The following is a 24820-nucleotide window of genomic DNA, read 5'->3' as shown; positions in this document are numbered from 1 at the left end:
TATGGAGGTTCCCAGGCTAGGGGTCCAATTGGAGCTGTAGCCGCCAGCCTACACCACAGCCAGAGCAACTTGGGATCCGAGCCGCGTCTGCAACCTACACCACAGCTCACGGCAACGCCGGATCGTTAACCCACTGAGCAAGGTCAGGGATTGAACCCGCAACCTCATGGTTCCTAGTCAGATTCGTTAACCACTGAGCCACGACAGGAACTCCTATTTATTAATTTTTAAATACAATTACACTAACACTTTCAATTTATTTCATAACAGAAGGAAAATACATATGTAGAGATGCAGACAAGTTGGTGAAACTGGAGGGGAGTAGATAAGGACAGTCTTGTATGATTATGTTCTCTGTGAACTCAGAATCCGTTGTCAGCAGGAAGCTGGGATACTGGAGATGTGGAGAGGAGAACTCGAAGGATGTGATGGATGGAGAGAGTTCGTGGATTCAGGTGTGAGATAGGAGCCTCACTAGAATGTGCATCCTGGAGAAAGGGAGCTGAAGGCCCAGAGTTGGTTGTCAGGCATTAGATGCTTGAGGTACTAAAGTTACCACCAAGGGCAAGGTCTAATATAGGACCCTGTGAGTAGGAGATGAAGTGGCGTCAAGACAAGACTGTTGGATGAGATAAGCCAGAGTGACAGAGACAGTGAGATAAGGGCTGAAGGCACCAAAGAATAAAAGGGGGGGGGGGAGAACCATGGCTCAGCACCAGGGGATGGGGGAGGGAAGTCAAAGGGACAAGGGTGACCAAGGAGGGGATCCCGCCACCCCATCACTGGTGAGAGAGTATTGGGAAAACCACAACTTCCATTTGAGAGAGCTGTGGGGAATCCATGTCCTCTGAGCATAGCCACGCAGCAAGAAGGGGAGGGCAGCTTAGAGAAAAGGCTCTGGGTGGAGGGACTCTGTGACCCGCCTGGTCTTAAGGGCTCATCTGAATGGCCTGGCAGGTGGGACCAGAGGTGAGGGCCTACACAGAGTCCAGGACACTTAGAGGACTTGGGTTTTCATGGTGACTGAGGTGACCAGTCATGAAGTGTGATGAATCCTCCTAGAGGTCAAAGCACTCAGCCTTTGAAAAGCCTGGGCCTACAGCCTTCCCCTCACCCCTCAACCCCTCTAGAGATCTTCTCATCTGGCCCTGTGATCTGGGCTTTGACTTCTTTCACAGATGCTGTCAGAGACTGCCTATTTGGCCAGTTGAGTTATGGTTCTGACCCAAGCAAAGCTTGCTTTCCATGTTCCTTATACTTGTACAAACAAGGGCCTTCCCTCTGGAATTTCCCCTGTGTGATCACCTGACTGTCACCCGCCATCCATCTTCCCCAGGCCTTCCAAGGTGGAGCCTAAGCTGCCTCCTGCCTTTGACAGCTTGATTTGTTACGTTATTCTTAAAATTCACTTGTTTGGGTAAATGCAATTGAAAAATATGAATGGCCTGCCATTTTAAGTTAATTTTTTGCTTGCTTCTCCTGCTTTGAGTATTTTTCATGATGAACACTGGATTAATTATGGAAGTTAAGGGAGTTTACTTGACAATTTTTTTTAAGACTAATATTTGTTGATGGCTCAAGTCCACTGGGAAGTCCATGAGCAAGGCAGGTTTTAATGAATGCATGACGTTACCTCCACGATTCTGGTGATAGATGCCAGGTTTCTTCGGACTTGAAAGAAGCGTGTAGGGGGGGCTGGTGCCTGACCTCCATTCTTTGATGTTCCATTCTTGTAAATAATGAGTGGTTTGTCTTTGAACAAACTCAGCAGGTGAGCAGGTTCTTTGCCTTGGGAGACTCGGATCTGGGGGTGGTGGGGATAAAAGAAATGAAATAAAGAGTGAGATGAAAGAAGGCTGTATTTCCAAATGTGTTCTTATTTTTCTTTTTGAAAATAATATTAAAAAAAAAAGTCAAGAGCTGGAGGAATGACGATTAACAGAAAATATAGGTTAATGGTAATCAAGCACCATCTCCTCAATGACTGAGGAAATATTTGTTACTCCAGACATGGCACCTTCTCAGGGGACCAGCACCCCTGCACCACTTTCTGCTTCCAGAAAGCACAAAGATGCAAGTCTGTTCATCTCCACCTCCAAAAGGGAAAACAAGAAAGTGCTGATGTATGCTATCTTTTAGGGAAATTACTCTTTTTTCAAGGGCACCAAACTTTACAGATATATAGGGGTACACCTGCTTTTCAGGTATTTTGGACTTTGTTCAGAAGGTTGAGATGTGCATTCTAACGCTTTCAAAAATAATGCACAATCATACTTATTTTATCTACATTCCTACCACTGAGAAATGAAAAAATATCATAATCTGGGGGTAAATAAAGATTTCAATTCAAACATCAACAGAATAAACAGAACAGGCTTTCTGCTTTTTAAACTCACCTATGAAAATGGTAGACTTGCTTATTATAAACACTTTTTAAAATACAATGTCAGGGCTTTTCAGGATAAGGAAATTGAGGAAAATAAATGATAAAATATTTAATTTCACCTATTAGTTTTAACAGCAGGTACTGGAATAGACACAAATTTCTTTTTTCTTGCAGAAATTATTAATGCATTTATTTACATGAAGAGTTCAAATTTTGTGTCAGTCTCTTATTTTTGTCCCAAATTTTCTGCCCTGTGCTAAAACTCAACTGTCTCTCCTACTCTGGTCTTTTTCTAGAAGCCAAGTGACCAGAAATGCTGCTGCACATGCCATCGTAGGGAGGCCTAGGGAGCCCTCAAAGTGACTAACTCCATAATCTCTTTCAATTAGCAGACATTCAAATAAGCAAGTAGCAAATCATGAAAATGTGTTTTGAGTCACAACCCCACAGCTTGGGATGAGGTTAGCTAAGAGTACTTTAAATTACAGCTGGCTTAGCATCTCCTATAACACTGAGGAAACCTCAACTGACAACACAAAAGAAAAAGGGCCACTGATTAAGACCCAGTCTCCACTGAGAAATGAAAATAAGAGAAAGGTAAATTGATTTTCAAAGTTTAATATAGTCTACAAAGAAATGTTTAAAACAATTCAGAATTAATATTGTAAAAATGGTCACACTACCCAAAGCAATCTACAGATTCAATGCAATCCCTATCAAATTACCCAGGACATTTTTCACAGAACTAGAACAAACAATCCAAAAATTTATATGGAATCATAAAAGACCCAGAATTGCCAAAGCGATCCTGAGGAACAAAAACCAAGCAGGAGACATAACTCACCCAGACTTCAGACAACATTACAAAGCCACAATCATCAAGACTGTGTGGTACTGGTACTAAAATAGACAGAAAGACCAATGGAACAGAATAGAGAACCCAGTAATAAACCCAGACACCTACAGTCAATTAATCTTCAACAAAGGAGGCAAAAATTAAAAAATGGGAAAGACAGTCTTTTCAGGAAGTAGTGCTGAGAAAACTGGACAGCCATATGTAAATCAAAGAAACTGGAACACACCCTCACACCATGCACAAAAATAAAATTAAAATGGCTTAAAGACTTAAACATAAGACACCATTCACACTCCTAGAAGAGAACATAGGAAAAACATTCTCTCACAGAAATAACAGAAATAAAAGCAAAAATAAACCAATGGGACATAATTAAACTGACAAGCTTTTGCACAGCAAAGGAAACCATTAAAACAAAACAAAACAAAACAACAACTTACAGAATGGGAGGAAATAGTTTCAGACAATGAACCTGACAAAGACTTAATCTCTAAAATATACAAACAACTTGTACAACTCAACAGCAAAAAAAAAAAACAAAACAAACAATAACCTAATTGAAAAATGGGCAAAAGACCCGAATAGACATTTCTCTAAAGAAGATATGCAGATGGCCAAAAAGCACATGAAAAATACTCAACATCACTGATTATTATAAAAATGCAAATTAAAACTACTATTAGGTACCATACAACATCTGTCAGAATGGCCATCATTAATAAGTCCACAAATAACAAATGCTGGAGATGTTGTGGAGAAAAGGGAACCCTCCTACACTGTTGGTGGAATGTAAATTGGTACAGTCACTATGGAAAACAGTATGGAGGTACCTCAGAAAACTATACATAGAACTACCATATAACCCAGCAATCCCACTCTTAGGCATATATCCAGACAAAACTTTCCTTGGAAAAGACACATGCACCCATATGTTCACTGCAGCAATATTCATAATAGCCAAGACATGGAAACAACCTACATGTCCATCAACAGATGAATGGATTAAGAAGATGCCATTTGCAGCAACATGGATGGAACTAGAGACTCTCATACTAAGTGAAGTCAGAAAGATAAAGACAAATACCATATGATATCACTTATATCTGGAATCTAAAATATAGCACAAATGAACTTTTCCACAGAAAAGAAACTCATGGACTTGGAGAACAGACTTATGGTTGCCGAGGGGGAGGAGGAGAGTATGGATGGATTGGGAGTCTGGGGTTAATAGATGCAAACTTTTACATCTGGAATGGATGAGCAATGAGATCCTTCCGTATAGCACAGGGACCTATATCTAGTCACTTATGATGGAGCATGATGGAAGATAATGTGAAAAAAAGAATGTATATATGTATGTGTGACTGGGATATTTTGCTGTACAGTAGAAAACTGACAGAACACTGGAAGCCAACTATAATGGAAAAAATAAAAATCATTTTAAAAAAAATTCAGGACTTAAAACTTATGCATTACTGTAAACTACTGCCATCTAGTGATGAAGCTAAGCATTACCATTTCATTATCAGTCTAGGATTTAACTGGCTAACAAAGAATGGAAATTCATTCCCTGGATCTATCAAATACTTAACTATGAAATAGAGACTTTATAAGGCACAGTCCATGTCTTCAAAGTTTTTGTGTTATTTATTAATAGTTGAAAGATCAATGATATGAAATACCATGGATGATTCAGTTCTTCTAAATATTTCATTTGATAAATGAATGTAATGGTAGTTCACGGGGGAAATTCATGGCGAACTTCATGGAGAGTTAGTGCATTTAAAAAATTCAATCATCTTGACAAAGTTCTTCTATTTTTAAAAAATTAATATGCACCTTTAAAATTAGGTCTAACTTGCTTTATTTAGCTACTAAATACCATGATGGAAAGAAAACTAGCTCTAAGACCAAATCTTAGATTTTATGTGCTAAAGTACTGATTTGCCTTTCTATGTAATTATTACCTTTGAAAAAGCCATTACACATTTATAAAGATTTGAAAGCTGGAAAGTGATCAACTGGAAGTGATATGTCAGAAGTCAGAACAGTTTCATTAATGAATGGCTGTCTTTTTTTTTTTGGCTGCATCAGTGGCACAGAAGATCCTTAACTGCTAGACCCCCAAGGAACTCCAGAGAGCCAATGGCTGTCTTTGAAATCTGATGAGATTCTAAAGGAAAGATTCTTTGGGGCTCTTAAATCTGTGAATAGTTTATTTTTATTTCTGTTTTTTAAAATTTGTTTGCTCCCTCTTTTCCTGAATCTGAGAGAACTAGAATGGCATGAGAATAGGAATATTTAAATTCTTAAACAACAAAGAAGTGTATTTAGAAAATGTCTGATGTTCCTCCCAAGTTGAGAGAAAGGCTTTAGGCAATGGGCTTACAAAACTTTAACCTGTATTTGTTTTGGGGGGTGGGTAAAAAATCCCAACCTGCACGGCCTGTCCCCCAAGGGACCTATCCAACTGCACAGTCAGGAAGGCGGAGGTCGTCAGCTCATCCCTTGTGGCATTTGCTCCTTGCCTGGAAGAACCAAAGAAAACAAATTAGCTTGTGTTAAGTAGTAAGATCTTCTAATGTAGGCACTTCAGGCAGAAACTTATTATAAAATATCCAGAAGAAACGAACTGTTTTGACATAATAAAATCACGGAAGCTATTATTTTTTGAAAGTACTAGCCTTGAGCCATGAGCCAATATATGTATTGTTTAGAACTACATATGGCAGGTATTTTTACCTTCACTTCATAGGTTCATTTTTAGTTCCTTATATAACTTAGCTAAGTAATCAAGTCTGTCTGATTTCAGGTTGGAGTTGCTTTTTTTTTTTTTTTTTTCCCTTGGCCAAGCCTGCAGCATGCAGAAGTTCCCAAGCCAGAGATTAAACCTGACCTACAGAAGTGTCAACATCAGACCCTTAAGCTGCTACATCAAGAGGGAACTCCGAGAGATGCATTTTTTTTTTTTGGGCGGGGGAACCACCTTCATAGTGAAAATAATCCATTGAGTAGAATATGAGCCAAGTCCTTTAGGCTGCATTTTAGAGGCACTTATCTTTCCGTGAATATTTGGTGAGCATAGTAACAAATGTCCGGACCCAGAATAATAAAGAAAATAATCCTCAGAAGTAGGCAACAGAGAGGTCTCATTTTGTTTTTCTAGCAATTCTTTAAAGGAATTCTTAGTGTTAGTATTAGTATTAGTGGTATTTATGGCCAAACCTGCAGCATATGTAAGTTCCTGCGCCAGAGATTGAATCTGAGCTGCAGCTGTGGCAACACCACATCCTTTAACCCACTGCCCCAGGTCAGGGATTGAACCTGCAGTTTCACAGCGACCTGAGCCACCACAGTCAGATTCTTAACCCACTGTACCATGGCAGGAACTCCTTTTTTTTTTTTTTAAAGGAATTATTAATAATCCAGTAAGAGAGCATGAACCACCAGTGAACCAGATAAGAGTCAATAAACTCATTCATCCAGCTCATTTGCAACTTCTCTTTTTAGGGACCCTTGTGGCTATAACTCCAATCACTAGCAACCTCTGGGAGAACTGCTTGTTTGATGACTTTGTGGGAGGGAAACACCAGCCAAAGCATGGAGCATTGTTTGTTTGTAGTCAACCCTCCCATTTCTGACTAGGGATTAGCAGGAAGAAGACAGATCCTGGAAGAGAATTTCAAGAGCTAAATAATCTTTTCCTCTGAAGGTTTGGGAGTGACCTGCCTATTCCATACCCGGAACAGATTAACCACAGCCCCCTAACCTGGACAACACACACGCACGTAAGCATTCATGTACTCATGCCCCAAAATATTGGGTACAGGGAGCATTTCTCATTTATCTCATAGTATTTCATTGCACCAACAGAGTCAAATGATTGATATCAGAATGTTCTGCACTGGGATGCAAAAAAAAAAAAAAAAAAAATGCTCATGTCAGACAAACATTTTAAAAAAGTAAAAAATGCTTTTTTAATAAGGGCACCCATAAAAACACAGTCTAATGATAATAGCCTAAATTTTCCACCAGAAAATTTCTAGGAGCCACCAGAAGTGCTGGGTGGGGAGTTACACAGAGCTGAGGTAACAGTAGGGCCTTCCTCACATCTGTGATTCTTAGCTATTTCTCCATTTCCTTTTTTCTGGACACACACAAAAATTTTTTTGGAGTTCCTGTAGTGGCTCAATGGGTAACGAACCCATCTAGTATCCAGGAGGACTCGGGTTCAATCCCTGGCCTTGCTCAATGGGTTAAGGATCTGGCATTGCCATGAGCTATGGGGGTAGGTCATAGCTGTGGCTTGGATCTGGCATTGCTGTGGCTGTGGTGCAGGCCAGCAGCTGTAGCTCCAACTTGCCCCCTAGCCTGGAACTGCCATGCAGTGGGTGCAGCCCTAAAAGATAAAAAAAAAATTTCTTTTTTCCAACAAATAGCATCACCAAACTTTAGTTGTCATTTTACTTTTTTTCCCCCTGGAGTATTTCAGCAAAACTGAGGACCCCAGAATTCCCTTGTGGAGCAGGGGGTTAAGGATCCTGCTTTATCATTCCAGGGGCTCAGGTTGCTGCTATGGAGCAGGTTCCATCCCTGGCCTGGGAATTTCCACATGCCTCAGGGCGGGGCGAAAAAACAAAAAACAGAACTGGAGACCTTCACCCAACTTTTGCCTTCTGACATTCTTCATAAATATTTCACTGTTTATTTTGAGCCCTTCTTCCTCTTCCTGTCAAAGTAACACATGCTTCCACCCACATAGATTCAAACTAATTTGCTTTATGAATCTATAACCCAGGCAGTCAAGGACTCCACTACAATCAAGATGTAATAAAGCTGTTCTTTGCCTCCAATTTTGAAATCCTATGCTTGGGGGGAAAAAAAAGCAGTCTACTTAGATATGATTTCTTCTTCATAAATCTTGTTACTCATTAAAAATAAAATCTGTATGAAAATATAATTTACTGCTTCAAGAAACTCATCATTGCCACAGTTCAAAGTTTCTTCAATTTCAATTACTTGACATTTCAGAGAAAAAATCACTGCTGAAATTATGTTTCCCCTACCATTTTAGAATATAAATGGTTTCAGAAATAAAAAGACAAATCTGTGTATTCAGTAGTTGCTTTCATTCTTTAAGTCTGCTTCCTGGACTTAACCTATTTACATTCCTTCCCTGAAATTATCACATAAACTGGAAAGCTATTTCATGTGATAGTTAGTCTTCAAGATATGTGCTTATTTTCTAAATGCCCCTTCACTATCTTTATGAAAGTTTCAATAGGCCTGCAAACCATGCAACATTAACAAACTGACATATTTAACATCCATGATATTAAATGACGAAGACTCACAAAAAGATTCTCAAATACCTAATTTATATTCTTGAGATGTCAAAAAGTCATACATTCTCATCAAAGTGAAAGAAGAAAACTAAACCACCCACTCCTTCATCCCCTGTTCTGGCCCAAAGGTAGTGACTATTAACAATAGGGCATATTCCCCTTTTTCTCTTTCAATTATTTACACGGAGGGCCAAACTCATCCTCCTCCTGAGTTCCTCACCTCAGTGAATAAAACACTACCCACCTGTGCACAGATCAGAAATCTGGGCCAACTCTTGACTCAGCCACTTCTCCATTCCCCATAACCAGTCATTTGGCTGTCAACTTCTTCACACTTTTCAAACTTGTCCCATCCCCTCCCTCCCCATTGCTCTTACACTGTTTTCTGGCCACACTGTCACTCAGGTGGATTATTGCAACAAACCCCTACTGGCCTCTCTGTCATCAATCTTCTCCCACCGGTCCATTCTTTAGATGTTAACCAGAATAATTTCTCTAAAAATAATTTTTCTAAGAGGAAAACCAATCACGTCACTCCCCAGTGGAAATTTCATGGCTGGATTCCAACACCCTGAAAATAAAGTTCATCCTCTCCCAGATAGTTACAAGGCCATTCGCAATTCTGCTCCTTCTAATTTCTCTGGTTTTATCTTTTGCTTCCTAACTTTGTTCTAGCCATACATCATTACATTAAAGCACAATTTGCCCAGCACTCTTGAAACAACTTCCCTATTTGCTTGTCTTCCCAGTTCCCCCTCTACGCCTACTTAGATGTCACTTCTAGGAGACCTTTACCAATAGTCTAGGAGAGGGCTTTGGGTGTCTCTCCTTAATTCCCCAAAGATCAATCAGCTTAATCTTATCTTACTTAAAACTTTTCATATTTCATTGAGATGCCTGATCATTATCTTCTTCTCTTTAAAGCATAAGCTCTTGGGGACACAGGCTGTGTTTTGTTTGTTTGTCTTTCACCACTGCATCTTTAGTGCCGTACCAGTACAGTACTTGGCACATAGAAAGTGCTCAATAGATGCTTTTAAATGATTTAAGGACTGGCTACTACATTTAAAATTTATAACCTGATCTAGTCTGTTTTAGTTATGTTCACATAGTTGTTTATGTGGATTACAAATTGTAAATTCCTCAAAAAAGTCCCCTGAGTTTCTTATTTAGTCTTTCTTCTTTCATCTAAGTGCCACAATCAATTGTATTTTTTATGTACGAAAGAGAATTAAGAGGAAGACCAAAAAGCAAAATGTAAAAGAGAAGCTGACTAGGAACAATTAACTTATCCCTACAATCGTCTTGCCTTGCATGAGCACTTCTCTGAATTAAAATTCTAGAACAGGAAACTGCAAAATAAGAACATAGCTTCTACCAGGTTATCGCTGCACTCAAGCCTTAAAGAGAGCTTCAGATTAAGGAGTGAAATGTTGCTTCACCAGTTACAACAGTTGTGACTTGGGGTTAAATTACTTAAACTGTCTAATTCCCCTCTCTTCCTCATTTTCGTTTGAAAATAATGGTTGTGATGAATAGAGATAATATATGGAAACATATAGCACTTTGCTGCACAAATATGCTGCTCAAAAACATGGTTGTTATAAAGTTGGTATCTTAAACACAGAGCGAAATAGCTAAATACATTCATCTTCAACAGGATATGATGTGACTTTTGGGGTCAGAAACTTCCCTGGACACAGTGGCTCTCATTAACGTTATGGTGTACATTAGAATTTCAGGAATTCCGCCACCTGAGAGGCTGATTTATTTGGTATAAAGTGGGGACCAGGCATATGAAAAAAACTGTCCAGGTTAATATGCACAGCTAGTGTTTGGAACCATTGCCAAAGGCAGTGCCTGTTAATCATCAATGTGCATATGAATCATCCTGAGAACCTGTTAAAACACAGGTTTGGCTTTAGCAGGTCAAAGGTGGGGCCTGACATTCTTTATTTCTAACCTGCTCCCTGGTGATGCTGATGCTTCTGGTTCCCAGACCATGGTTTGGGTACCAAGAACCTCTGGGACAGGAATAATAATCTCTCCTGAAATTGGTTAAGCTCAAGACACCGGCCAGTATAAGTGGTAAGTGGTGGGACCAATGGCTCTGTCATCTGGTGGGACACAGAGACCTGAGTCCAGGTACGTTCAATGGGCTTACTGGTTATGGCCATCACCATGGTGCCAAAGACAGGATCATGCTTCACCCTTGAAACTTCAAGCTATACCTCTCAGCTTTAAGATCTTTGTTGATAATCTTTTCTTTTTCTCAGTCTTCTCAGAAATAATCTGTTTCACCTGATTTCACTGAACACAAAGTTTGAGAATCTCACATGACATGCTATGTCTACTTCACTTACTTGGTTGGATATTCCCCATTGGCAAGGATGCTCTCTCAGTAAACTTAACCCTCAATTAACTCAGATCATTATGGAAAACCATACAAGATATGGATGCACTGGCATTTTTTCTCTATTACTGCTCTCAATTTCATGGGACAAAGAATAAAGATGCAATAATTTGAGGTCTCTAGAGTATGAAGTATAATCATAAATTATATGCATGCCCTAGAGGATTTGCTTCATTGCAATGTTGCAGCTCCAAACAGGATGGGCCGCAATGAATTTTAACAATTAGAAGACATGGTACCCAATGCTGGACAGCTGGAGTGTTAGCTTGCATAGGTGATGAGTTATTCAAGGACATATTCACTAAGAGAAACTACCCTTCGGAGAGCAAAACCTTTTTCCAAGACTAGAAAGGATGATATTTATCTAACCCCTCCTGCTTGTGGACAGCAGCTACAAAAATAGCCAAAATCATATTGAAAGAAAATACTACATGCATGGTATACAACTTTCACTGGGGAAATTATAGGAGAATTCTACCCCATATTGCATAGAATTTAATGAAATTTAACTGTGGACCAAAATCGGACCTCTATGGAACTTGAGATCTTATGAAAGAGGAAAACTTACCATGTGTAGATAATCTGTCCTCTGGGATAAGTGTAGAGTATAATGTAGCAGTCACCACCATAGAATTCACCATACGAGTTTTGGTCAATTTCAACCCTACCATTGTTTTCTACACGCCAAATCTGAAAGGAACGAAATATGCATACCAAAATTAAAATTTTCTTGATCTAATAATACTTCTCGGAGGTTTAAAAAAATTTGGTTTGGATTTGTCATTAAAAAACTTCTAAATTACTTTTCTAACTAGCTTACGAATCGAACAACAGGAAGAAATTTTTACCAATTTGGCAATTTGGTTATTGACTTTTTAAGTACTTACAGTTCTTTTTTATCTTTCATAGTATTTAGCTCCGTTTTGAGCCTGCTGATTAAAAAATACCTACTGCCTTGATTGATTAGTGAAAATAACATGATATTCTAGTTAAATAAGAAACCAAAATATTCAGCTCAGAAATATATCTCTTAACTATCGCAAAGTTTTTCATCAGTTTAATCAGTTTTTTTTTTTTTTTAAATGGCTTCTTCCCTGTCCTTTAAGGCATAAGACTATTCTTTTCTCAGCGAAGGTAGCAAGTTGTGACTGAATAATAAGGATGTCAATTGCATGACTTTTATTTTCAAAAGGTGCCATCTAGGCATAAGACTGATTAGGTAAAAGCAGGCGGAACGCGTCATTTTTTATCTCCTCATCTTCATCAGAGATTAAAGATAATTTTAATTAAAGATTAAAAATTGGAAAGAGGAGAGTTGTAAATGAAACGGGAAAGTGACATACGAGTAAGAGACTGCCAGGCATTGCGTATTTGCACACGCTCTCCTGCCTGGGTCCTTGGGAGGCTCAGCCTTTGCTTTGTTGGAGATGAGCTCGAGGGGTGCCACAGCCAGTGTTTCAGAGAGTAGCCTCCCATGCCAGTCATCCAGAGGAAAACCCAGAGAGAGCCATAGATGTCAGCAGCCCTGGGGTGACACCAGAGGACATCTCAGAGATACTATGCCCTGACAGGGAGACTGCAGCCCGACACACTTGGTACTAGGGAGCCACAGCTGCCTTGGGGCCATCTACCTGTGCTCAGCTCCAGAAAGGATGTTCAAGCAGGAGATGGACGGGCCTCAGAAAGTGACACCCTCTGACAATGATCACAGGGAGCATTTCTCCCTTTGCAGTTCCCATAACCACTATCCAGCTTAGATTCAAATTTCGTGTCCTTGAAATAGTAGGGGAAAAAGTACTTTCTAAATCTCATTTCTCTATACTTTGGTCTAAGCACTGCAAGCGCTGGGAATATAGAGATAAAGCATTCAATTTCTTCCCTCAAGGAACTGACAAGCAGTCTGGAAAGAGAAATCTGAGTAAATGAACAATCTTGTGGTACTTACATGACAAACACTGTGAAAAATATTACTTATGGCCTGAGCACAAAGAAATGTCATTTGCATGTGGAAGGTAGGTTTCTCAGAAGAGATGCAGCTTGTGACCCAACTGATTCACAAAGGAGGAGTGGGAACGCTAGCCAGACAGCAGAGGGGAAGAGCCCTCGTGGCCTTAGAAGGCTGAGGTGAAAAAGGTCAAGTACAAAGTCCTGGGAGGCCCAGCTGAGGACCAAAGTTCTCAGGAAGACATATAGATATTCTAGAATGGAAGGGACACTATCCAGTTCCCCTTGAATTAAATGACTCAAGAGTAATTGAGTGTGAAGAGATTTTAGTTAAGAAGTACTCTTCAGGTTTTTTGGAAACAATTTTTGTCCAAAAAAAAAAAAAAAAAAAAAAAGGCAATAATTGACAAACTCAATTCAAGTACTCTAAAAACATCTGTGATTTTGGCACATAACACACACCCAATTTGCTTCTGTGACTGCCCCTAAGATGTAAGGGAAGGACAGATTTATGGTGGTCGTACTTTCAGGGCAACGCACCCTCACTGGACAACCTCAGTTCAGAGAGCAGGAGCAGTTCTGGAGAAGGAAACCAGAAGGAGATGGCTGGGTTCCACGAAGGTCTCTAAGGTCATAATTAGATGATCTTGCACAAACCTCCTAACTTCTTAGAATCACATACATACCATAAAATAGGACTGAAAGGTCAGACAATCTCTCTCCCAGCTTTAAATCCCCTGATTTAAATCAGTCTTAGACCACCTCTGTTATTAATTAAAATTCATATTTTACACAGTTTATAGTTCCCTGAAGTTATATTTTGACATATACTGGTATAAAGAGGCTTGACAAAGACCAAAAAAAAAAAAAAAAAGCAAAAACATGTAAATACCTCTACTTGGCCGGAGCCATCATCCACCATATTATGCTGGGCTGCCATTTGTGGAGAACTGTGCAATTTTGAGGCATCAAAAGGAATTTGTTTTACATGAGCCACTTTCTCTGTGACATATACTTTCCCAAAGCCATCACTCTGATCTTTATCTCTCCAGTCTTTAAAGAACTGTTTGAAGATTGGTGTTTCACCTCCTTCTGGAAGAACTTGAATCTGAAATTTAAAAAATAATAATAATCCATAGACAGAAAAATAAGAGACTGAGGAAAAACATTAATCCAATAGTGGAGAAAAATACAAGAAAATGCAAAGATTATCCTATTTTTTTGTGACGACAGATATAAACTTAGAAGCTAGGATCCTTCAATGAATGCAAAAGGGAAGACTATTAAATATGAAGTTAAAGCAACCCAGCTTTTTTCTTACAACTAAAGTACTTGCCAATGAATCTGGGTATCTGAGGTAAAGTTCTTTCATATCTTACCATTATAGTCAAATAAGTTTGACTTTTTTTCTATATTAGGTTCCTAAGAGGTCTGTGACCTGAAAGAAGTGATCTCACTATGTTACTCATGCCAGGACATAAAAATGAAGAGAGAAGGTGAGGCTCAGAGATTCAGAAAGGAAGCCTAACTAGCCAGTGTCTTAGCTGATCTCCATGCAGTCAAATGTTCTCTGACATCAGTTCATGTCCATACAACTTGCTCTAAAGAATAACTGACAAGTGCTCTCAGTTAATTCAGCTGTGGTTGATCATATCCCCCCTACCACCACCACCTTTGGCTGTGCCTATGGTATTTGCAAATTCCTGGGCCAGAGATCAAACCTGTGCCATAGTAGCAACCCAAGCCACCACAGTGACACTGCCAGATCATTAGCCTGCTGTGCCACAAGGGAACTCCCTGTGGCTGATCATCTTGACCTAAAGGCTTGGAGGAATGGATGGGCTGTTATTCTCATCACAGGGCCCCAGAGAAGGTCTGATCTCCAGTTTCTGCAAAATCCCATCCTCTCCACAGATACAGCTCTAGGGACACATGGCACAACACTGCACACATGTAAGTAAAGAATGATTTCCATGCATATGTTATTTTGAGCCAAATTCTTTCATGAGTTTTGTGGAGTAATCATGAGCTCCCATGTTAAAAATTTGTTTTTAGCCAGTTCCTCTCCACACATACTTGGGTATTAGTAGAATAATTCATTTGCTGTAGGAATTCTTCAGCTGTCTTCATGGCAGCCTTTCTCTCCTGGGGATTAGCATCTTTTCCTAACATGTAAGACAAATAAAAGAGAATTTCAGAGAGGCAAGATTTTATATGATTAAGAAATATTTGTGCACCAAAAAAATTGTTAGAATTTACTTTAACTACAGCACTGAGGGGATAGCAACAATTTTCTAGTATACTAAATATATTTAACAATATTATAATGAGTACTACATATAAAAAAAGATTTTTTTTATAGTGCTCAAAGGCTTTCTTTCATCCCATCATCACAGCAAATGATGCTAGTAGGAATAAAACATGGTTTTTATGTCTGCGAGTACAGGTCATGCCTCGGAAAAGTAGGCCTCTTTTTTTAAGCTAGAAAAGATGTTTTATTTATCTTTCTGAAGAAATATATGTAAACCTGAGGTGTATCAACAATGCCAATGGCATTTTTTACCTTTCCATACAAAAATCTGTTTTGCAGCACCATGGTCCAAAATGAAGCATTCTTCAGAAAGCAGCATTGCCATGGAGAAGGGGTTTTCTTCTGCCACCATGGTCACTCTCATGGATCCACTGGCATCTGAAACCTAACATAAACACCCTAAGCTCATATAAGGATGATAAATATTTTCTAAACTTTGACTATAATGATGGTCGGACAGCTCTATAAATGTAATAAAAACCACTGAATTGTACACTTTTAACAGGTAAACTTCAGGGTATGGAAATTATATCTCAACAAGCTATTTTAAAGAAAATGAACAAAAAACTCCCTAAACCCAATTATACCCTAAAAGGCTTGTTTAAAGTCCTTTGGTGTAAAAGTACTACTAATAAAAGTTAAGTTTCAATACAGAAAAATAATAGTGATAGTAATAAAGGATAGTTTATTGAATTTTTAAAGCCACCACGTAATGAATTTTACATGGATTATTTCTTTTTCGTATGTGGGAGAGAACCATACCCGTAGCATATGGATCATGGATTGAATCTAAGCCACAGCTGTGACCAATACCACATCTGCAGCAATACAGGATCCTTAACCCCGTGTCAGGCTGGGGATGGAACCCATGCCACCACAGAGACAATGCCAGATCCTTAACCTGCTGCACCACAGCGGGATTTCTTAGGTGATTGTTTCTTAATTTTTACCACAACCGTTTCAAATAGGTAATAATCTCACACTCATTGCACACGCTCACAAAGCTGAAATTTAAACATTCATTCATTCAATGTTTATTTAGTACTGCCATATGCCAAGCACCGTGCTAAGGAAGACATTGATACATTACAGTTTATTTTTACAGATTTTTTTTTCAATTAGGGCCTGTAATTTACTTAAATTTACTTAAATGCTTTGTGTAAATTATCGAAGTAAGTTTCATCTGTCACAAATCAATTGTGTCACACATAAATTTATCTAGACTCTTGAAGTTTGGAAATGACTAGAGAACATTTTTTTTTTTAAAGTTGGAGGTGGTTTTACAAAATTGAAAGTGATTAATGCCCAGGTCAGAATTCCCTGTTTTTCAAAGGTCTTCTAGACTGCAAGGTAATCCACCTGGGTACTTGTAAAACATGCAGATTTAAGGGCGCTTCCTAGATCAGTGATGGAATTTTTGCAGCACTGTCGTAAGGCTTGAATTCTGTATTTTTAGAGATTGCCCTAAGGGACTCGTTTCCCAGCTCTGTTGAGCAATCCCAAATTATTTTCGAAAGGACTTTAGAATTAGATGTGTGCAATACATTACAGATCCACTAGAGGGAGTACTGATTCAAGTTAACACGGTCACTTTTAGAGACGGAGGAAGAAGAAAATAATCTACATCCCCTTTACAAAAAGGAAGTTAATCTGCACAAGTTAGTAACTTGATCATTACTTAAAATCACAGCATTTCTGAGCTAGAAAATCCCCTTAAAGAACAGCTAATATCATTCCTTCCTGTAAGAGATGACATTACAACTTGTTCCAAATCACACACCGAGAAAGTTGGGGGTGAGGGATGATTGAGGAATCCATCTGAACAGTCACAACTAGTACAAAATCTTGAGAATTTTTTTTACCCTTACCAGCAATAAAATCATAAAATTATGTAGTTGGGAGGAAACTGAGTAATCTTCTAATGTAACCTCTCTCTCTCTCTCTTTTCCATAAAAGAAAACTAAGACACAGGATGGTCACGTCTTGCCCAAGGTCACCCAGGTAGTCTTTCCCAAAGAGTGGACATGGAACTAGGTCCACCAACTAGGTCCCAGGACAGTTTTTAACCCTGTTTCCTTCCAGCTGTTTGATTTGATGGCCTTGCTCTCCTGTACCAAAGAAAGCCTCCATTAGAGCTAATCAGGTTATTGCAAATGAGGTGATGATTTCATAGCATATCTAGATTTTATAAGAAAAGGCTTACAAAGTCTTTTTCCTCCAGGAAGGAAATATTTTATTGAATATAATATACCAAAACATACAGTTGCAAACTAATATAGCAGCAATATATAATTTTATTTAAATCTAACAAATTGTTATTTGTTTTTAATAAAAATGTAAAGAGTAATAAAAAAGAATTTTAACACCTATACTTTGCACCTATACTAAGTGCAAAGTATGGATTCTGCTTACACATTTCTCTTTGAGGACAATGAGAAGCGTCAACTATAGTGAAAAGTCGCTCCCAGTAGAGGTCTCCCCAGAAGCATCCAGTTCAGTGAAAACAATATTTAACTCCCTAAAAATGAACTCACCATGTAGAGTTTAGCCATTTTCCTATTAGTTATGTCTGCTATGGTGTCATCATCATCTTCTCCATCCCTAAGCTCTGGCTTTTTCCCTAAAACCTGGGGAAAAAAGTAAGCAGATAAAAGATAAAGACCTCTCCTTAAAGGATGCAAAGTTAAAAAATTACTTAACCATCTTACATTTCTAAATATAAAGACTATAAAATATTAGCAGATAAAATGACCAAGCTCAGACATTTCTCACCAATCATACTGCATTTGCCTTTTCCCATGGCTCAAATCAGTTTATGGCCTTAAATAAACAAACACTGAGCGTGCTGGTGATGGGAATATCCAAGAAAGTTAAATTCTAAACTTGAAAGCATAGATCTTCATATTACTGAAAACTAGCAGGAATTAATTAAAATGTTAAGAATTCTAAGTGCAGTTCCGTAACAGAATTTCTTTCATAACCTCTGCATCTAGAAGTAATCTATAGGTTTTCTTTATTATCACAAAAACCTGGAGCAAAATTAGGATTTGATGGTTGGGTACCATTATCATTAATTTTTTTATTTTTTTGCTTTTTAGGAGGCATATGGAAGTTTCTGGGCTAGGGCTTGAATCAGTGCTGCAGCTGCCAGCCTACGCCACAGCCACAGCAACACCTGATCTGAGCTGTGTCTGTGACCTACACCACAACTCACAATGCTGGAATCCTTAACCCACTGAGAAGGCCAGGGATGGAACCCGCATCCTCATGGATACCAGTTGTGTCCGTAAACTGCTGAGCCACAACAGGAACTCTCCCATTATCATTATTGATATACGCTAGATAAAATGCAAGTTAACCGTATCATACTTCATTTCCTGTTGCATTTTTGGTAAACAAATAAATGTCAAATGAATAAATGCATGCATTTACTTATTCTTTGCACAGTTGATATAATCCGACAGTTCAAGGAAAGTATTTGGTAGAAAACACATGTGAATCTGCTCTGAATTTTCCTACACTAAAATGACACAAAAAATATGTCTGTATGGCAACATCTTCTCAGATCCACCTCCTGGAGTAATGACAGTAAAACCAAAAATAAACAAATGGGACCTAATCAAACCTAAAGGTTTCTGCACAGCAAAGGAAACCCTAAACAAAATGAAAAGAAACCCACAGAATGGGAGAAAATCTTTGCAAGTGAATCAACTGACAAGGGATTAAACTCCAAAATTTATAAACACCTTCTGCAGCTCCATACCAAAAAAACAAACAACCCCATCCAAAAATGGGCAGAAGATCTAAACAGACAGTTCACCAAAGAAGACATACAGATGGCCAAAAAAACCCATGAAAAGATGTTCAACATCACTCATTATTAGAGAAATGCAAATCAAAACCACCATGAGGTACTTACTACCTTACTCCAGCCAGAATGGCCATCATCCAAAAGTCTACAAACAATAAGTGCTGAAAAGGGTGTGGAGAAAAAGGAACCCTAGTACACTGTTGGTGGGATTGTAAATTGGTGCAACCATTGTGGAAAACAGTATGGAGATTCCTCAGAAAACAGCAATCCCACTCCTGGGCATCTATCCAGAGAAAACCATGACTTGCAAAGACACATATACTCCAGTGTTCACTGCAGCACTATTTACAATAGCCAAGACATGGAAACAACCTAAATGTCTATCAACAGAGGAGTGGATCAAGATGTGGTACATATACACAATGGAATATTACTCAGCCATTAAAATGAACGAAATACCAGCATTTTTTGCAACATGGATGGACCTAGAAATTATCATGCTAAGTGAAATTAGTCATACAATGAGACACCAACATCAAAAGCTTTCACTGACATGTGGAATCTGAAAAAAGAACAGACTGAACTTCTTTGCAGAACAGATGCTGACTCACAGACTTTGAAAAACTTAAGTTTTCCAAAGGAGACAGTTCGGGGGGTGGAGGGATGCACTGGGGGTCTGGGATGGAAATCCTATAAAATTGGATTGTGATGACCATTGTACAACTATAAATGTAATAAATTCATTGAGTAATAAAATAAATTAAAAAATATGTCTGTAAAGCACATTAATTAATTAATAGACACAAATATAGGACATTAAGGACAGGAATCAAATATAAACTTATTCTAAACAATGTAAGCTTTATAACAATATAGATATAAATTCAAGTTTAGAAAATGCAAAGGGGTTCCTGTTGTGGCTCAGTGGATTACAAACCCAACTAGTATTCACGAGGATGCAGGTTTGATCCTGGCCTCCCTCAGTGGGTTAAGGATCCGGCACTGCCATGAGCAGTCTTGTAGGTTGCAGATGCGGCTCGGATCTGGCATTTCTGCAGCTGTGGTGTAGGCCGGCAGCTGCAGCTCTGATTTGATCCCTAACCTGGGAATTTCCATGTGCCACAAGTGAGGCCCTAAAAAGAAAAAGAAAAAAAATATATAAAGAAGTTATTCATTTAGAATCAATAAATATTTAAATTCAATGAATCACTTGCATAATGTGTCCTATATTCAGTATTCCTTATAATGTAATGTGTGAAAATACATAACGCTGAATACCAGGTAGTAATAAAAATGCCTATGAATTCTAATCCTCACACGAGCATGGCACCGTCTCAAGGTTAGAAATGCACTGAAGACATTCCCTCTGGGAACATGCCCACTTTTTGCTTACCCATTGATCAACGAAACACTTGAATTATTGAACATGCTAAATGAATAGTTTTTCCTTTTTGGCTAAAATTAAGATCAAGACAAAAATTAAAGCACTTGTAACCAAAAGCACTTTTCTTAAGAAACAGTTTAATCTTGGTAAAATATGTATATCTTATAAAAGTAGTGAAAGCTCTGGTATAGCTTTTTGTTATTCTACTCTAACAAGATAATAGTTTGGACTCAACAGTTTGGGCTAAGGACATATTTAATACTAGAGGTCTCCCAGTGGAGTGAGTATGAGACTTGGGGCATACTCTAATTTTAATTTATAACAATTCTCATATTAGCTGAGGATCTTTAGTAGCCTCTCAAATAACTGTAGCATAGTTGGGAATTGAACCCAGAGGATTTACCAGAAACAGGCTTAACTCCAGAGGGTTAGGGAGGCTGTATATTGTCAGGTATCATTTTAAAATTCAGTTCAACAACTAAGCATTTGCCAAATACCTCACTAAGATATACAAAAGAATTTCTGACCACTCTGCACAATCCTTTAAACCCTGACATCCTTCCTAGAGAGAAGAAAATAATATGTTCACTTTATCAACTATGCCACACATTCTGATCTTTGAAATGAAATGTAAACATAGTTTTTCTCTTTTTCTAAGGTAGGATAATGCCTAAATTTTAAAACACCCATTTTAGGATTCTCAACTGATGAGCACTTAGCTCATGTAAGCCTTTGTGTGTGAAACAACATATATTTTGACTATCTAAAGAGGAAAGGAAACAGAGAAGCCTTATCTGAGGATGTTCCTTAAAAGTTTCATCTATTACTCTAGTCAAGACCAGTCAGTCCAGCTGGAGGCCCCTTTCCTTCAATTAAGTTTCCACTTATAAATATTATCACCTTCTAACATACTTCTTTCCACAAACCTGACCATTCTCAGTTCTCCATTTGTGTCAGTGAATATATTTCTCTAATCACATGGTCAGTTTTGAATACTTCCTGCCCTCCACTTTAAATCTCCTAGCCACCTAGTCATTAAATTCTCCTTCTTTATGACCATGGTGAGAATCGCAGATTCCCACATACATTAATCCCCACTCTAGTGCAGACCTTGTCACCCAAGTCATGGGTTATCCTGCTCCTGTCAGTTTCCTCCTGCCTTTGTTCTTCAGTATTCTACCAGGCACTGTGGTGAGAAGAAAAATCCTAGACAGTAATGAGCAGTAGGTAACAGAAACCTTAAAAGCATGTCAATCATTTAATCCAGTCATTCTATTCTAGTAGTTTATACTAAGGAAATAATTAAAATATATACAAAAAAGTATGTTCATGACTATTTATCACAGTTTATGATATTAAAATATACAAATCTCCTAAATGCCCAACCTGGTAGGAACTGATTAGTTAAATTAGGCTATATACATACAATGGAATACTATACAGTCATTACAATATTCTAAAAATGATTTGATGATCAGGAAAAAGGTTCATAATATTTCAAGTAAAAATTAAGACTGCAAAACATTATCTACAGTGTGAACTCTTGTAAAAGCACAGAGATGCATATGTGATAACAGAGATTAGAAAAAATTTGGTTACTCTTTTCTCAAAATTGGGACTTGGAATATTTTTCGCTATTACAACAGTATTTTGTAAATGTCAACAATAAACATTTATTTTTCTATATTAAACAAAACTGTAAAAGCTTTCATTAAAAAATGCTGACCTCTTGTATTTGTATTGCTTCTCTCCCAGTGGAATAAACTGTGAGATTTTATTACCTTGAATAGAGTAATTATCACTTCTTTTTAATTACAATCTACTTTAGGCTTTTGCCTCAACCTTCCTCACTCAATTCATCAAAGGGTAGTAAATATTTTTACTGCATTCCCAACTGTTCTAGGCATTTTGAGCAGAGAAGCCTTTGTTAATGTAAAAGCTGAGAAGGGAGCCACCAGGGGCCCAGGGTTCTTAAATTTTCAGCTAGGAAATTAAGTGGTTCCAAAGATCACAGGTGCTATCTTGTTACAGATGGATATGAATATAAAAGTGGGCATATAATTATCTTTTCCTCTCTGTTTTGTCAATAACATAATTGAAATGCTTAACAATGTAAGTACACTACTCCAAGTATATTAAAGAGGTTGGAAATTTGTAGAAATACAATTTTGTTCTTTGTAGAAATTGACCTTCTTTTCTGCTGTTTATTCTTTGTCTTCAACAGAAGTTCAATTCAAAATAACTCAGAAGATATTTATATTAAACCATTAAAGCAAATACACAATCCAGTTTTAGATTCACAATCCCCTAGCCTCAGAACTTCTAGGTTTTCATGACCTATGTCAAGACTACCCTCAACCCTCAGTGTCTTATTTTTTCTATATGTTTCTATATGACCTACCGTTACTTTCTTTTAAAACATAAGTTGCCTGTGCGTAAATTTGTTTCTTAAAAAAAAGGACCAGTTAAGGAAAACTTTGCTACATTTTCAGGATCCTTACTGAATTTTAACATTTGCATCTGTCTTTATTTTGAAACTTTTAGCCAGCCCCACATATTCGAGATATTGAATTCCAATATTTACAATCTTGCACAAGATGCATTTTATCTCCTTCGATATTCCATAGGAAAGTCAAGATGTTTGGACAATTTACAGTAGGCAATTGAATTGAATAATAGGAAAAGAGGGGATAGTACATAGCCTGGAATAAGAACAGTGCATAACTCAAAACTCCAGATCACTTGGGATAAAAATGTTCTATGTTTGTCTCAAGTCCTACAATCACTTAACAGAGGGTCCTATGTGCTTCTCAATACAATTTCATCTTGATAGACCAGGAAAATGATGCTGAGAAAAATTAGGAAATTTGCCTTAGGTCCAAATCCTACAAATGCTGAAGCAAGGATGTAAAGTCCAGGCCTTCCAACTTATACTAAGTGTTTTATAGAGATAATGAGACATGGTGCAGTCCTTTACCTTGAATATTTTACTGTAAATGGCTCTGCTCCTTTTTTCACCAAAACAGAGTAAGCTCTCAGGTTCTAAGAGCTAAAATTGTAATTATTCTGTAGTTTCTGTGTCTTACTTCCTTTCCTAACTGGAAAAAAACAGTACATTGCGAGCATATGGTGAACAGAAACAAATTGTTAAAGTGAGGTAGAACCTCATTGCTATGGTGTATTTACTTACTTGAGGGCATTTTATGCTTTTGGTAAGACTAATATTTGACAATAGGGAAGAAGCCCAGATCTAAAATGATAGGAAATTCTGAGAAAAGCTGTGACCTCATTTAGCAAGCCCCACCTAACTGAATACAGTTCCAACATTTGCTCTCCTGCTCTCTCTCAGGGATGTGCTTCCCCTCCTTTAAAATATCTTTATCTCTTCATTGGTATATAATAAAGGGTAATTCATACATCTAATAGAGGGTAAGGTATTTTAGACTGGGGGAAAACATGTGAAATACATTTGGATAAAAGAACAAAGTGAAACAAGTGTCTGCAAAAGAGGCTTGGCCTCATTAGTGAGTTCAGCATTGACCACAGACACAGAATTTTCTGTGACTGTAATATTTCATACCTGTGTGGTCCAATAGAGTAGACACTGGCTAACCTGGTATAACAGAGCACCTGAAATGTGGCTAGTGTGACCAAGAAACTGAATTTTATTTTTTATTTAATATTAATGAATTTAAATCAAAATCTAAATAGCCACCCAAGTCTCACAGATGGTGTATACGATAGCGTAGCTGTGGAGGACTCAGAGAATGCCATGGCCTGATTCAAGTCTGAACCTCAGCATTACTGTAAGATTAATGTATCAGAGATTAGATTTAGCAGCTCAATCTCATGAGAACGTTACCTGATAAACTATTATAATATGGAAAGCGAATCCACAAGTTACTATTACAGAAAGCTAATGTACAAGTTTCTTTAATATGTAAGCCTAACTCACAGGTCATTAAAATACATAAGCCAGAAGGTCAACTTCTTAAACTAGAGCAGTTGTTTTCCACTGGCTGCATGTTAGAATCACATAGGAGTTACGATACCCAAGACCATGGAAGCAACCTCAATGTCCACCAAAAGATGAATAGATTAAGAAGATGTGGTACATAGATACAATGGAATATTACTCAGCCATAAAGAAGACAAACTAATGCCATTTGCGGCAACATGGATGGAACTAGAGACTCTCATTCTAAGTAATATAAGCCAGAAAAAAAATACCATATGACACACTTGTTAGTGGAGTCTAAATATGGAACAGATGATTTGATCTCAAAAAACAGAAACAGATCATTGACAAGGAGACCAGGCTTGGGGTTCCCAGGGGTGAAGAGGGAATAGATGGGCATTTGGCGGGGGGG

At 38.0% G+C, this 24820-nt stretch overlaps 1 protein-coding gene across 1 annotated transcript in view; it reads right to left on the bottom strand.

Moving 5' to 3' along the window:
* The window catches only part of SCIN (scinderin), an 81984-nt gene that overhangs the window by 11050 nt on the left and 46114 nt on the right, over positions 1-24820 (bottom strand). Inside the window, 7 exon segments of the mRNA NM_001244731.1 lie at positions 1634-1804; positions 5680-5770; positions 11569-11690; positions 13837-14052; positions 15021-15109; positions 15508-15640; positions 17790-17882. Coding sequence (NP_001231660.1) covers positions 1634-1804; positions 5680-5770; positions 11569-11690; positions 13837-14052; positions 15021-15109; positions 15508-15640; positions 17790-17882 — 915 coding nt within the window.

The sequence above is a fragment of the Sus scrofa genome, chromosome 9, assembly GCF_000003025.6.
Source record: "Sus scrofa isolate TJ Tabasco breed Duroc chromosome 9, Sscrofa11.1, whole genome shotgun sequence".
In the NCBI taxonomy this organism is placed as follows: domain Eukaryota; kingdom Metazoa; phylum Chordata; class Mammalia; order Artiodactyla; family Suidae; genus Sus; species Sus scrofa.
Note: the sequence above shows the minus strand (reverse complement) of the source record. Positions and strands in the feature narration are given on the sequence as shown.